Source organism: Dermochelys coriacea, chromosome 2, assembly GCF_009764565.3.
Source record: "Dermochelys coriacea isolate rDerCor1 chromosome 2, rDerCor1.pri.v4, whole genome shotgun sequence".
NCBI classification, from domain to species: domain Eukaryota; kingdom Metazoa; phylum Chordata; order Testudines; family Dermochelyidae; genus Dermochelys; species Dermochelys coriacea.
Genome location: NC_050069.1, coordinates 38,618,608 through 38,631,486, shown reverse-complemented (window position 1 = coordinate 38,631,486; position 12,879 = coordinate 38,618,608). Strand labels below are relative to the sequence as shown.

The 12,879-nt window shown below is 40.3% G+C and overlaps 1 protein-coding gene across 4 annotated transcripts in view; it reads left to right on the top strand.

The window, feature by feature from the left end:
- GRHL2 (grainyhead like transcription factor 2) overlaps positions 1-12,879 on the top strand; it is a 113,220-nt gene that overhangs the window by 86,011 nt on the left and 14,330 nt on the right. For 2 of the 4 annotated variants that reach the window (XM_043507500.1, XM_038389563.2), the window contains exons 10-14: positions 145-232; positions 324-460; positions 3,151-3,182; positions 5,166-5,260; positions 9,829-9,914. In XM_043507500.1, the coding sequence (XP_043363435.1) occupies positions 145-232; positions 324-460; positions 3,151-3,182; positions 5,166-5,260; positions 9,829-9,914 (438 nt within the window). Of the gene's footprint in view, positions 1-144; positions 233-320; positions 461-3,150; positions 3,183-5,165; positions 5,261-9,828; positions 9,915-12,879 lie in introns of all 4 variants that reach the window. The other 2 variants (XM_038389562.2, XM_038389561.2) reach the window with 1 other exon arrangement.

The following is a 12,879-nucleotide window of genomic DNA, read 5'->3' as shown; positions in this document are numbered from 1 at the left end:
CCTGGGTTTATTTCACATTAACTTGATTCTCTCTCTTTCTGTTTAAGCATTTCTAATGCACCCATGACCATTGTGTCTAGGCATCACATGTAGTAGTTTTATTAGGTGATCCCTGTAGGGTAATATCTGTATTTTTGGTCTCAGGGAGCAGAAAGGAAAATCCGAGATGAAGAGAGGAAGCAGAACAGAAAGAAAGGGAAAGGCCAACCATCACAAGCCTCATGCAATAACTGTGAGTAAGGAAAGGCCAGTCCAGATAGCTCTAAGTCATGCTCATTATGCCTTTTATCATAATAACACTGCTTTGTGATCCTTATTAGCAGCTGAAGGGAAATTGTCTGCTCTCCCTCTGCAAAAAAAGAGTGACATCACCTACTTCAAAACAATGACTGACCTGGATTCCCAACCAGTTCTCTTCATACCAGATATTCACTTTGGAAACCTACAAAGGACTGGACAGGTAAGAAATAGCAATGAGAAGCACAGGTGTCTGATAGTTATCCAGCTACATATGCTGTAAGACATACTTCATAGACTCAAAGCAGGGGTTTGGTGACAGGGTTTTTTGGTTTTGTTTTTATTTTAATTTAATGTTGCTCTTGAGTAGCCCTGTGGTACACGTACACCAAGGAGACCTCAGAAGAGAGGGGAAACATTGTTCATAGTTCTACAGGGGAAGGAAGGAGTTAATTTAATATTTCTAGATTTTTTGAAGGGAGCAAATAGGAACTTCAGAATAGGAAGTTGGTATAGGACTGAGAGAAACAATTGTTTCTTGTCTGTGCTGATTGACTTTAGCGAGACTAGGTGGGTAAGGTAATATCTTTTATTGGACCAACTTCTTCTGGTGAAAGAGACAAGCTTTTGAGCTTACACAGAGCTCTTCTTCAGGTCTAGGAAAGGTACTCAAGTGTCCCAGCTAAATCCAAGGTGAAACAGATTGTTCAGCATAAGTAGTTAAGGCATATTGTGAGAGACTTTAATGAAGTGAGCTGTAGCTCACGAAAGCTTATGCTCTAATAAATTTGTTAGTCTCTAAGGTGCCACAAGTACTCCTTTTCTTTTTGTGAATACAGACTAACACGGCTGCTACTCTGAAACCTAAGAGATAATGTGCCCCCTTGTGGTAGAAAAGACAACCACTCCCAGGATGATTTAAAACAATGACCAATATGATCAAACGTTAACTCCATGTCAGTCTGTCAGGTTTTTGCTTTCTTTAAAAGTAGTCACAAGGAACAAGCTCCCCTAATGTCATTACATATGATGCCTATCACCTTCATATCTGTATTTACTTAGAAGAGTCTTGCACACATATAGGTAGAGATAATGAAACTCTGGAGATCAAGGGTAATGCTCACAATCATTACTTCTATTGTTCACAAGCATGATTTACCTTTTTTAAAGACCTGTGAATTAAATACAACAGAGTCTTTGCTGGATTGAGATGTTAGAGCCACTCCTTTAGCTCCTTGGGAAAGCTGCAAACCTGAATTCTAGCCCATCAGTGGCTTTTTCCTAAACATGAATATATTAACTGTGTACTGCTTAGTGGATGGAGTGAAAGCTTAGTAATAGGGACTGCCAAATCTGTGTCTAGGTATATGCACATCTCACTAGAAATGTAAAAGAAACAAAGACTAAAGTGACATTGAGTATGAGTTTATCATTAATTTTTAAAGCAGCCAGCATTGCAGAAGAGATTATGAAAAGCACATAGACCTTAGGCATCATGATCACAGCTGCCACTAAAATTATTCACAAGGAATGGAAAGACTCCCACTTATATGTCAGCACTGGGTACCTTTTATTCTTGTGACTTTCAAATGTGAAAGTGTATTTGCATCAAAATGTAAATAGAATTATTCCTTACTACATGGAATGTAAATAATTTTCCAAATTAAAATGGAATATATCATATTCTTTCTGACTGCATGCTCATAGATAATATTTATCCCTATTTGATACTGCTATATACTAGGGTTTTCTGGGTATCCTAATGTTTTTATCCTTAGCTATTTTTTTTGTTTTGTATTTTACAAAACCTCCTATTTCTAGGTTCCAAAATGTTTTATTAGAACAATATTTTGGAGTTTATATAGCACCTTTCATCTGATGATCTTATACTACTTTAAAGATATTAATGGATTTAGCCTCACCACACTTCTCTGAGGTAGGGTCAGTATAATCCGCCCTATGGTACAGCCACAGGGCATTAAAAATCCACTCCTGCAGGATGGCAAGTGCCCTCATCTCCCACTGAAAGTTTCAGTCAGAGTTGAGTGCAATCAGCACCTGGCACATTCAGACCACAGGAGACGTGTCCAAGCTCAATCAGGAAGTCTGTGGCAGAACTGAGACTAGAACATAAGTTTTTAGTTCTGTGCTTTAGTTCCTAGTTTTCAATGTTAGTAGAACAAGCAAGCATTCTTACCTACCAGTAAACATTCTTACCTATCTATTTACTTATCCGCCTTGCAGGGGGGTTGTGAGGACTATGATTGATCTAGTGTTTTATACAGCACCTGAAACATGGAGAATGCTATGAAAATACTGAGCATTATTTGTATCTCTGCTACAGACTGTCCAGGACCCTGGCTGGTTTAAATTGGTGCCACTGAATTCAAGCTATGCTAATTTACAGGAGCTGAATATCTGGCCCTGTATATAGGTGCATCATGCTAGAAACAGATGTGTACTATATATACTAATACTATTTGCATATCCATTAGTGCCTTTGATTTTTTTATCAGTTTTTATATTTTAATTAGCTTCTTTGACATCTATTTTATATATAAAGCTTGTGATTGCTGTGTTGTAAATCACATTGGGGTTATTTAGGCAAGTAGTAATCTGATTTTCAGGATTGTTATACTTTTCTAACAATTGAAAGAATAAAGTAAACCAGACTGGAGAAGATTCTTGTCAAAATGCATTGAGGTACCTCCATTGTGGCATACACAATAGTAGTTGTTCTAATCCACATTTTCTTCAGGTCACAATTAAAACCGTAGACAATTGTTTTATACAAGGGGGGGAAAAATTAACAGATGCAAAATTCATACTGTGTCTCCTCTCCTTTTCTGAGCTCTTCCATACAGTGGGTATCCATGCTGTAGCAATAAACTTGTTCCTTTTCCACCCCTACAGGTTTGCTATAACATAGATGATGAGAGAGAAGGGTAAGACATTTATTGCTTTGCAATAAAGTTTTGCAGCCAGTAGTTCAAACCCTTGAAAATCAGGCACACAACCACAGAGTCAAATAAATGTGAACCTTTTTTTCCTTCCTGTTCTGTGTTCATAACTTGTGGAGTTGAGAAGGCAAAGTTTTTTTTATTTTGACTACTGTTTTCCTCCACATGGGCTGGCTTCTTTTTATATCTGTTTATTTTTACAGTCCATTATAAAATAGTGCATTAAGCAGGAAGGGTCAACACAGGGTCAATACAATGTATTGGATCATAACATAAAATGATAATTTTACATTTATATTAATACCTTACACCTTAAGCAACCCCAAACCACTTTAAAATTTTTCTATGTCGGAATTGCTTATAGCACCATTGAAAAGCAGGAAGCTCTTGGGTGGAACATAGAAGCTGTTTAACAGTGCAGAGCAACAGTGACACAACTGTGTAGGAGAAGAAGTGGATCCATGTCCAATACAAATGCAGAAGGATTTTAAGTCGGCTGAATATAGTTAGGTCAGCATGTTGGGGCCGACTCCCCTACTCTTGCAAACAAAATGGAATTTTTAATGGTATCAAGTGGCCCAGTCTCAGTTTTGACTTATCCTGAAGATTGTAGCTCCTCTATCATAGTGCCCCCTAGCAGCATGCAGAGGCATTAGCTCACTATGAACGTAGAAAGAAAAGGAGTACTTGTGGCACCTTAGAGACTAACAAATTTATTTGAGCATAAGCTTTCGTGAGCTACAGCTCAGTTCATTGTTAATCTCTAAGGTGCCACAAGTACTCCTTTTCTTTTTGCGAATACAGACTAACACGGCTGCTACTCTGAAACCTGTCATTATGAACGTAGAAGAAGCATGCCCCCTACGTAACCACCACAATCATTTCCTGCAGCACCTTTGGTTTCTCTGGTAATCTACCAACCAGGTACTGACTGTTTGAGCCTGTTTAAATATGGGGAGATCACAGTCAGAAGTTTAAAGGTTACAGATTGCAATCACAACCCCTTTCCATTTACAAGTTATGAATTTGCTGCATTAACTTCATGTTCCTCCTTCTTTTCTGTTTTCTTTACAAATGAGCCTGGTGTTGCCTTTTAAACAAGTGTAAAGAACAGGAATACTATTGGAATTTGGAATACTATTGAGCAAGGTTCAGCCATAAACATTACAGGGTATTATTGGCCAAGAGAAGCAAAATCCTACATTCAAATTGATGGCATTTCTCTTTCTTCTGTCTGTCTGTTTGGATATAATGCTTCCAATAACACATTCAACAGATCAAAAAATTGGGTGATAGCAGCCATTAATAGCTTCCAGCATAACAATACCCCAGTCTCATCTCTGCCTATCTTCCAACAGAGTTTCACATGTTGATGATTTATCTCCCAAACACAAGAAAAGGAATAAAATGTGGGGTGAGGGAGGGGAGATGGGGGTCATACAGAATCCCAGCTGCGGAGAACGGAGAAGCTGGTATGGGGAAGGGGGGAATGAGGGAGAACACAGAGACCTGACATAGGACTAAGGGGGGATGTGGTGCATAGAATCCCTGGAGAGGGAAATGAGAGGATAGTGGGGGACATACCCTGGCATGGTGGAGGGGAAGGGGTGATTCAGTGTGTCCTTGAAATAGAGGAAGGAGGGAGAGTGACTGTATAATGACATCAGCAGCTAGGTCTTTCTTTTTGCATGCTCCTTCCTCATATGTTTAAACAGATATTGGCCTTTGTAATTTGTATTTAATATTGGGAAACATTTACCTAGCATAGTCATTCTGGGCAATTCAAGAGGCTTGGATAGTTCAGAGAAGGATCAGGATCTAAATCCTTGCAATTCTTGCTCTAACATTCCTTGAGAAGCTAGTGGGAGTTCTGCTTGATTATGGAGTGAGATGTAAACTGTCACTGTTGTCTCCTCTCTTGTTGGGAGGATAGTATTATGACAAAAAAGCTGTGTTCTTATTTTCTAGTAGCAGCATCCTGGTTAAAAGGATGTTCCGGCCTGTGGAGGAGGAGTTTGGCCCATTGCCTTTGAAACAAATGAAAGAAGAAGGACTGAAAAGAGGTAATAATTAATTATCAGGAAAATAAATTCACTGGGTTACATTCTTCACTCATGCAGTCTAGGGTGAACCAGAAATTACTCAAATGAAAATCAGTGGAGTTACAATAGTATAAAAATAGAGTAAGGGACAGGAGAATCAGGCCCACTGTCACCACACCAACTATTATATCAGGAGACATCCTAGAACATGCTAAGTGTAATTAATAGGTACTAGTTTGCATGCTATCTTAAGAAGGGACAGACAAATATGATTGTATAATATATAAACTGTCCAGAACGTTTCCCAACCCTTGAATCAGACTTTGAGTTTCAAAAAAGTTCCTCTGACAAATTCCTCACTATTTATTTTTCATTTGTATTCATCATGGCACTTTCTTGTTCTGGCTAGGACTACGATACAAAGGACACAATACACTGGTCAGATACAGAGATCAAAGCTCCTGCTAACTTTATTTGGAGATTAGCCTGAGTAAAAACTTTGTAAGGATTAAGGATTTAGCCCAATGAGAGAGCTGCTTTCACGAGACTTTCTGTCAAATATTGCTGAAGACTCTAGAGATTTGAATAGTTCAGATCAGTCAAACCTGCCAATGTGTTGAGATTGTGAGTGTGTGTGTGTCTATCCTTGACAATATTAAGACAACAAAACACAGAGTTGTGCTACACATCGGTGTCCTTTCACCTTTTCAGGAATGTCTCTCCATGTGCTTAGATCTGTGATTTTTCTTTGTTGGCCGTGGTGGTGATGTACATGAATCTGTGAAGGGTACCATATGTACCAGGTGGATACTGTTGTCTGCTTAGAATTAATGAGAAGAAAGATTTTTAAAAATCAAAATGAAAATGTGAGATAAGCCCCAGGCAAAGACCCAGATCTGACCAAACTAAAGCCTTAGTCAGTTCAGATTTGAGGGTGTTGGCACCACCCATTGAAAGCAGAGGGGCTATCTGTCAGGGCTGGGTGTGAAACACTTTTCTTCCTATCCACTGGGCCCAACAAAGAATTCCCATCTAACAGCATGCTGAGCTGACATGAGAGAGATACTTGCTCTGTTTCCTTCAGTCAAGTGATTAATTTATAATATGGTTCAGGAAGATCACACAGGCATGCACATAGGAGCCATTGTTGTAAATATCAAAGATACCTGTGTAATTCAGTTCTTGTTCTGTGATTTGTTGTTTTAACATTATTCAGGATTCACAGCTATGTCAGGGTGAAGAATTCAAAACATAAAACATTTTAGTAGTGACAAAATTTGAACAAATAAAAGCCAGCAGCCTCCAGCTGCCCATTCACACCCCCTTTCATGCAGTGCTACCCAGTTTTACTTTGCTGGTCCCAAGCCAGGCCTCTTTCAGCTTGCCTTCCTGTCCTGGCAGACTTTCTGCAACCTGTCTCAGATTTTCCACCCGGAAAAGTGCCTTGTCTTTCTAGCTTATGTGTCTCAACAAAATCACTATAAATTACTAGAAAATAGTTTGGATTTGTAGGGTCATGTGAGCTGTTTACATGGAACACAAAACCCACCCTAAAGTATTGTCTACACTGAGAATTTGCACTGATGTAGCTGCACTGGTACAAACCCCAAGTGTAGACGTGGAAATTCATGATAATACGTACCAGTGGAATTCATCCCCTACTTGAAGCTGGGGTCAGATCCACCAGCGCAAAGCACGTCTTTACTGTGTAAACCACTTCTCTCTCTTTTTTGTTACATAAATCACATCTCTCTCCATTGTTGATTATCCATAACCCACAACACAATACATTGCACTTATTTGTCACACCTTGGTTACTTGTATCATACTTTGGTGAGAGGCATGAGGCTAAAATTTTCAAAGTGTGTGCCCAAAGTTAGGCTCCCAAATTCCTTTTTTTCTTCTTATGTGGGATCTCCATTACTGGAGGTTTGCCACCATGTTAGCCCATTCTCTACAGCCCTCTGCTAATCTCTTTGTGGATGATCAATCCTTTTGATCTACACAGGGTACCACATCATCCATCCAAGATCTTCTTTGCCTGCCTCATGTTCGCCTGTCATATACTTTCCCTTCCTGCTCCCACAAATATGCATCACCTGCTGAACCCTTTAAAATGCGTCCTGCAAATTGAATCTTTCTTTTCATAAGGTCCCAGTATTTGCTGAGTTCCAGTCATCTCCAGTAGTTTTTCATTGATTATGCAACTTATCCATTATATTTTCAGAATTCTTCTATAACATCATAATTCAAATTCATATGCAGACACCTAAATTAGTGGCCTGATTTTTCAAAAGTGCTGAACATCCAAGCAGCTTTGCTTGAGTTCAGGGGAGCTGCTGGGTGCTCAGCATTTATTTAGGCACCTAAGTATAAATTTAGGAGTCTGCCCTTAGGGACCATATTTGAAACTCTTGGTCTTAGAGCATTAAGTAACACAGTGCAGTCCAGAGCTGGGAAGACAGTAGGTACTGAATATTTAGAGCCGGGGACAGATAGCTTTAGAGATTACAGTTTTTCTGATTTGCCCCTACACACAGCTCACTGTCTAGTACTATATGTAGCCTGTCTCTAACACTGTGATTTATCCTTTGTAAGAGAGAATGGCTAGATGACATGGAAATAGTGAAAGTATGATGGACACTTAATCAGATGGGATAAGAGATGTTTGAATCACATACCGAGTGAATCAATGACAGAATTCCATTCACGCCACTAAAACACCATATATTTACAACTCCATGTTCTGTGTACGCATAGCAATGATTTAGGATCCCCATTATCCCTGTAATGGATCTTTCGTTCAACATAACGTTCTCTGATATTCTCAGTACAGCAAAGATTTTTAACTTTAACTACCTTAACGTTAATATTTGATTGAGTGATTTCCCCCCTTTCAGATGTAAGCTGAAGGTTACATGGGAACTGTTTTGAGTCACCAAAAGGCCATTCTTGAATAAGCAAACAGTGTTACTACATACCATCAGATAGATTAGACTCCCTACATTTCACTATTACATGGATTTTTAAGGCTTGTACCCATCCCTGGGTGCACTCTATGTGGTTCTATAGTAGGGTCCTTAACATTGCTAAATATGAGGAGCAAAAACATCATGATCCCCTGAAGCCCACAGTTTTAAGGCAGAGAATGGACAGTGATCTTGACAGCTAAGTATGAGCTCATTTCAGTCACCTGAAAGCCTGGGCAAAGAAGTTGCAATTCTTTCTAATGTGTCTGTGTTCACACTTAAACATATTTCCAGTGGGAATTAAAGCTACTGGCACTGGCTTACTATGGCAAATACCCTTCTGCCTCTGTCTTAGAGTGGAGGTAATTCTATTGTAAAATTAATATAATCTGGTGGAAAATACCTTCCAGACTCTAAGGGTTAAAAACTAGTCTCCCTTTTTTGCATTTCCAATTTGTATGTACAAATAATGGCTGGTGCAGTTTGTTACATGGACCTGTAAATATCTGATAGAATATGTATATGTGCATGTAATATACATTAATTGATATTGAATTATCTGGTTGTTTGAAATAAACTGTCCCGTTAGAAAAAAAATTATCAATATCTTACACTTCTGTCTAAAAAAGTTTAACCTACTGCAATTGCAAGTATCACCTAAGATTCAGATAAGTAAAAGAGATTAGACTAATAAATGCGTTTTTCTAATTTTCAGTTTGTTTACTTTGTACCTGTGTCAGCACTTTGTGTAGAGTCTGTTTCACTGTTTCCCTTGAATATCCAGCCAATCGGTTTCCCTTTTATCTGTGTGGGTGTTTAGCACAGCAAGAGGGGAAAGAAAAAACATCTAGATCAGACAGGAAATTATGATTGAAAACCAGCAAAAATTGGCGGGGTTCTGAGGAGATTTTCAAAGGCACAAAGGGCAGGTGAAAATCAATGGGAAGTAAGTGCCTAACTGCTATTTGTGCCTTTGAATAACTCCCCTGTAGTGCCTGAAATGACTTTTAACTCGTTCTGTGAAACTGACTAGATTTCATTTTGAGGGTGCACATTTAAGACTGCCAAAATGGTAACATCAAAGAATGTTACTTTTTTTTAACTTACTTTTTTCTCAGGGTATTGGCTTAAGGGAAAGTTAATTTACGAAGTACACTTGCCTTTTCTGAATTCCTTTCCTTAGCCTTTTGGCTAAAGGTTAGAGAGGTGCAAATCTTATAAATAGGTTGCAGAGAGAACTGGTTATAATTTCAGTTGTTTGATCCCACGATTCAGCCCAGGGACTGAAAATCTACAAAGCAATAGCTCAAATGCTCTTCAGCTGGGACTTCCCATAAATCAATACAACTATTAACTAATCTTAAATTAGTAAATTCACAAAAACATGGATTCCTCAAAAATTTAATGTAATTGGTTTAATTTTCTTTGTGTGCCAATATGCCTCCTGGAAGTTTACATCAGTGTTTACAGATGGTATTACTTTTTAACAACATCTGGCTTTCATTATTTGTGTTGATTTGTCATTGATTCAGGATTAATATTTGGCTTCCTATTTAATAAGACATATTTCATCTGTTCAGTTGTCTTTGCCTGCTCCAAATTTGATTCTTGTTCTTTCAGTGCTTCTGTATGTGAGGAAAGAGGCGGATGAAGTGTATGATGCTTTGATGCTAAAGTCACCCACGGTAAAGGGGCTAATGGAAGCGGTAAGTATTTCACATTCCTACCTCATTAATCTTCCACTGAAAGAAAATCTTGAGATTCTCAAAGTATTATTTAGACAGAATACATAGTGCACACACAAAGCCATCCTCATACATATTTAACTGCTCCATAAAAGCTTTCTGGAGCATGTCTCCTTATCTGAAATTCAGTACTGTCAGCAGGTCAATGAGATAAGACTAATTCGTACAGCTGATTTATGGGTCTTGAGTCTTGAGAAACTGAGGTAATTAACAAATGCCTGAAGAAGAAAATAGGGTCAGACTATGTGTTCCGACATGCCTCCCTATACAAGAGCTTTTTAAACCTTTGCCTGTAGCAACTGCGTGTGTGTCCACTGCTAACACTTTTTAACCTTAGGATACTGACTGTGAATATGCCTTTTCCTAGGCCTTTTGTGGGATTACTCTGCTAGGGGTGAAAGGATTGGTAATGGTTACTTGGCAAGAGCCAGTCCTTTCCTCTCCTCGATACCTTCTGCCAGTAACTCCCTATCTTTTCCAGCCTTCCAAAGTGACCTGCCTTCTCTTTATGAACTGCCTGTGCCCGCTCTGTTTCTTCTCTGATTTGGCTTTGCTGCTACTTGCAATCCAGTGATCCCTAATCAGCAGTGGACACCTCCAAATTTAATCCTAGTTTGATGACCTGGCACCAGTCAGGGTCATGTTGTGAGGTCTGGTGAGGTGCAGGGAAGACCCCAGAGTGGAGAGGGGGTTGGGAAATGTCAGATTACCAGTGAGCTGTGCATGGGGTGGCTGGGTGAGGCAGGGAGGTTAGAATTTGGGAGGTTAGAATTTAGTTAAGAAGAGAAATAGGAAGGGGAGAGGAGCACCAACTTAGAGCTTGTTTCCAGGTCCTCAACTATGAGCACTAAAAAAAGTACACTGGGACTGTCAGGGTTAAAGTTGGGTTTGTTCTTGTCTACGACCCAAGAGCAGAGGCCTAGAACAAAATGTGCTGGGTGACAGTCCCCTGTAGCATGCCAGTAACAGGGGAGAACAGATGGCTGGCTAATGAAATAGTTCTAAGGGACCTGAAGAGTTTGCTGTCTAATTAATAATGTTATAACAGGATTTGATCTTGTTGTAGCTGGGCTCCAGGTGTATTATAATCATGCTACAGCCCTTCATTCTGACAGTAAATTTAGACCTAAACGTCCTCTTCATCTCTGCCTATTCACTCGGCAATATGCATTAGAAAAGATAGCAGAAGTAGCTAAAAGGCAGAAAAAGTCCCTGTTTCCTGTCCATGGGCATGGCTGTGGGTTAGTAATACATTTTTAGCACTGATGGAATCTAGTCTGGGAGTGAAATGTTCATTTTAGTGATCTTGAACACATTCGGAAAACAGACATTCTCGTTGGTAGGTAGAATGGTGGTATGATGGGGAAATCCATACCAAACGCTGTTTATTTGCATGCACTGTGTATTCCTCCCACAGTCTTTCCAGCAGTTCCTTTTATGAGAAGGTCATTTGAATTTTTACACAATCTAAACTCAGTAATAAGGTTTGAAAGAATAAGGCTCAAACCCATGAATAATGAAGGGCTCCCTGAGTGATCCTAATTCAAACTCTGCTTTTGTGTTTACAAGATATACATTTTTCTTGTTTATCACACTTCCTGGTCTTTGGCGTTCTCCACATTTTCCATGACACTTGACAGTATTTTCTCAGACTTAGGGTTTGTTTTATTTTTCTCCTTCCTATCACTTTCCAAAAGAACAGTCAGTTTCCTACTCAGATTACTCTTTTCTGGGGAATAGCTACTGGTCTCAGGTTTCAGAGTTAGGCAGACTCAAAGACATGATGCAAATATTCGTCCCGTCTCTGCTTGCCTTTTACTCGAGGCACTCGTGGTCAGCAGAAAACAGTTACATGTATCCGTAGTGTCTAGAAAAAAAGATCAGCAATCACAAAACACTGCATTCCTGCTGATTGCTGACTGTCAGGGATCTAATTCTGCTTTTGCTTGGGTTGATTTTAAATCAATGTAATTCTGTTGATTTCAATAGAGTACTTCCAGAATTACACTATGTAGGACCAGAAGGGGCCATTTGCTTTATTCTAGCTGCAGAGGGAAAAAATCAGGCATCTCCCAAGCAGTGAATATCTCATGGTTACTAAAAAGTGACAAATAAATCCTGTGGCGTCCGTTTAGACAAAAATTGGAATATAATGGGTCAGATGTACCGTCTGAGTGCAAATTCCCCATGGAATCAGTTCCGCTGCAGAGAGAGGGCAGTAATTTTAACTCCCAGCCAGAGAGGAATCAGTACACCTCCCAGCCAGCCGGCCCTCCTGAACTGGCCTGCATGCTTTGTGGGCTGTGCTGGTAATCTACAAGTCGAGCAGGAATTGCAGGTTGCTTATGCCACTGTATCCCTGATACCTGCTGCTACAGGCTGGCTTTCCCCTGCTGTCTACCTGCAGCCCAGGGAGTCAACAGAGTCCAGTTAGTTTTAGTGAAATTCTCCCCTCCCTGTGAACTCCAGACCAAAGAAGTGTTTTGCAGGAAACCAAACAGGACAGGGGAGGGCAAACTTTTTGGCCCAAGACCCAAAAGAATGAGTATGGAAATTTTGTGGCGGGCCATGAATGCTCACAAAATTGGGGGTTGGGGTGCAGGAGGGGGTGAGGGCTTCAGCTGGGGGTGCGGGCTCTGGGGTGGGGCCAAGAATGAGGAGTACATGGTGTGGGAGGGGGCTCTGCCTGGGGCTGGGGCAGGGGGTTGGGGTGTATGGGGGTGCAGGCTCTAGGCTGGGGCTGGGGAAGAGGGACTTGGGGTGCAGGAGGGGGATCAGGGCTGAGGCAGGGGGTTGAGACGTGGGAAGTGGTCAGGATGCAGGCTCCAGGAGGTGCTTACCTCATGCAGCTCCCAGAAACAGCAGGATTTTCCCCCTTCAGCTCCTACGTGGAGGCGCAGCGCCGGCCAGGCAGTTCTGCATGCTG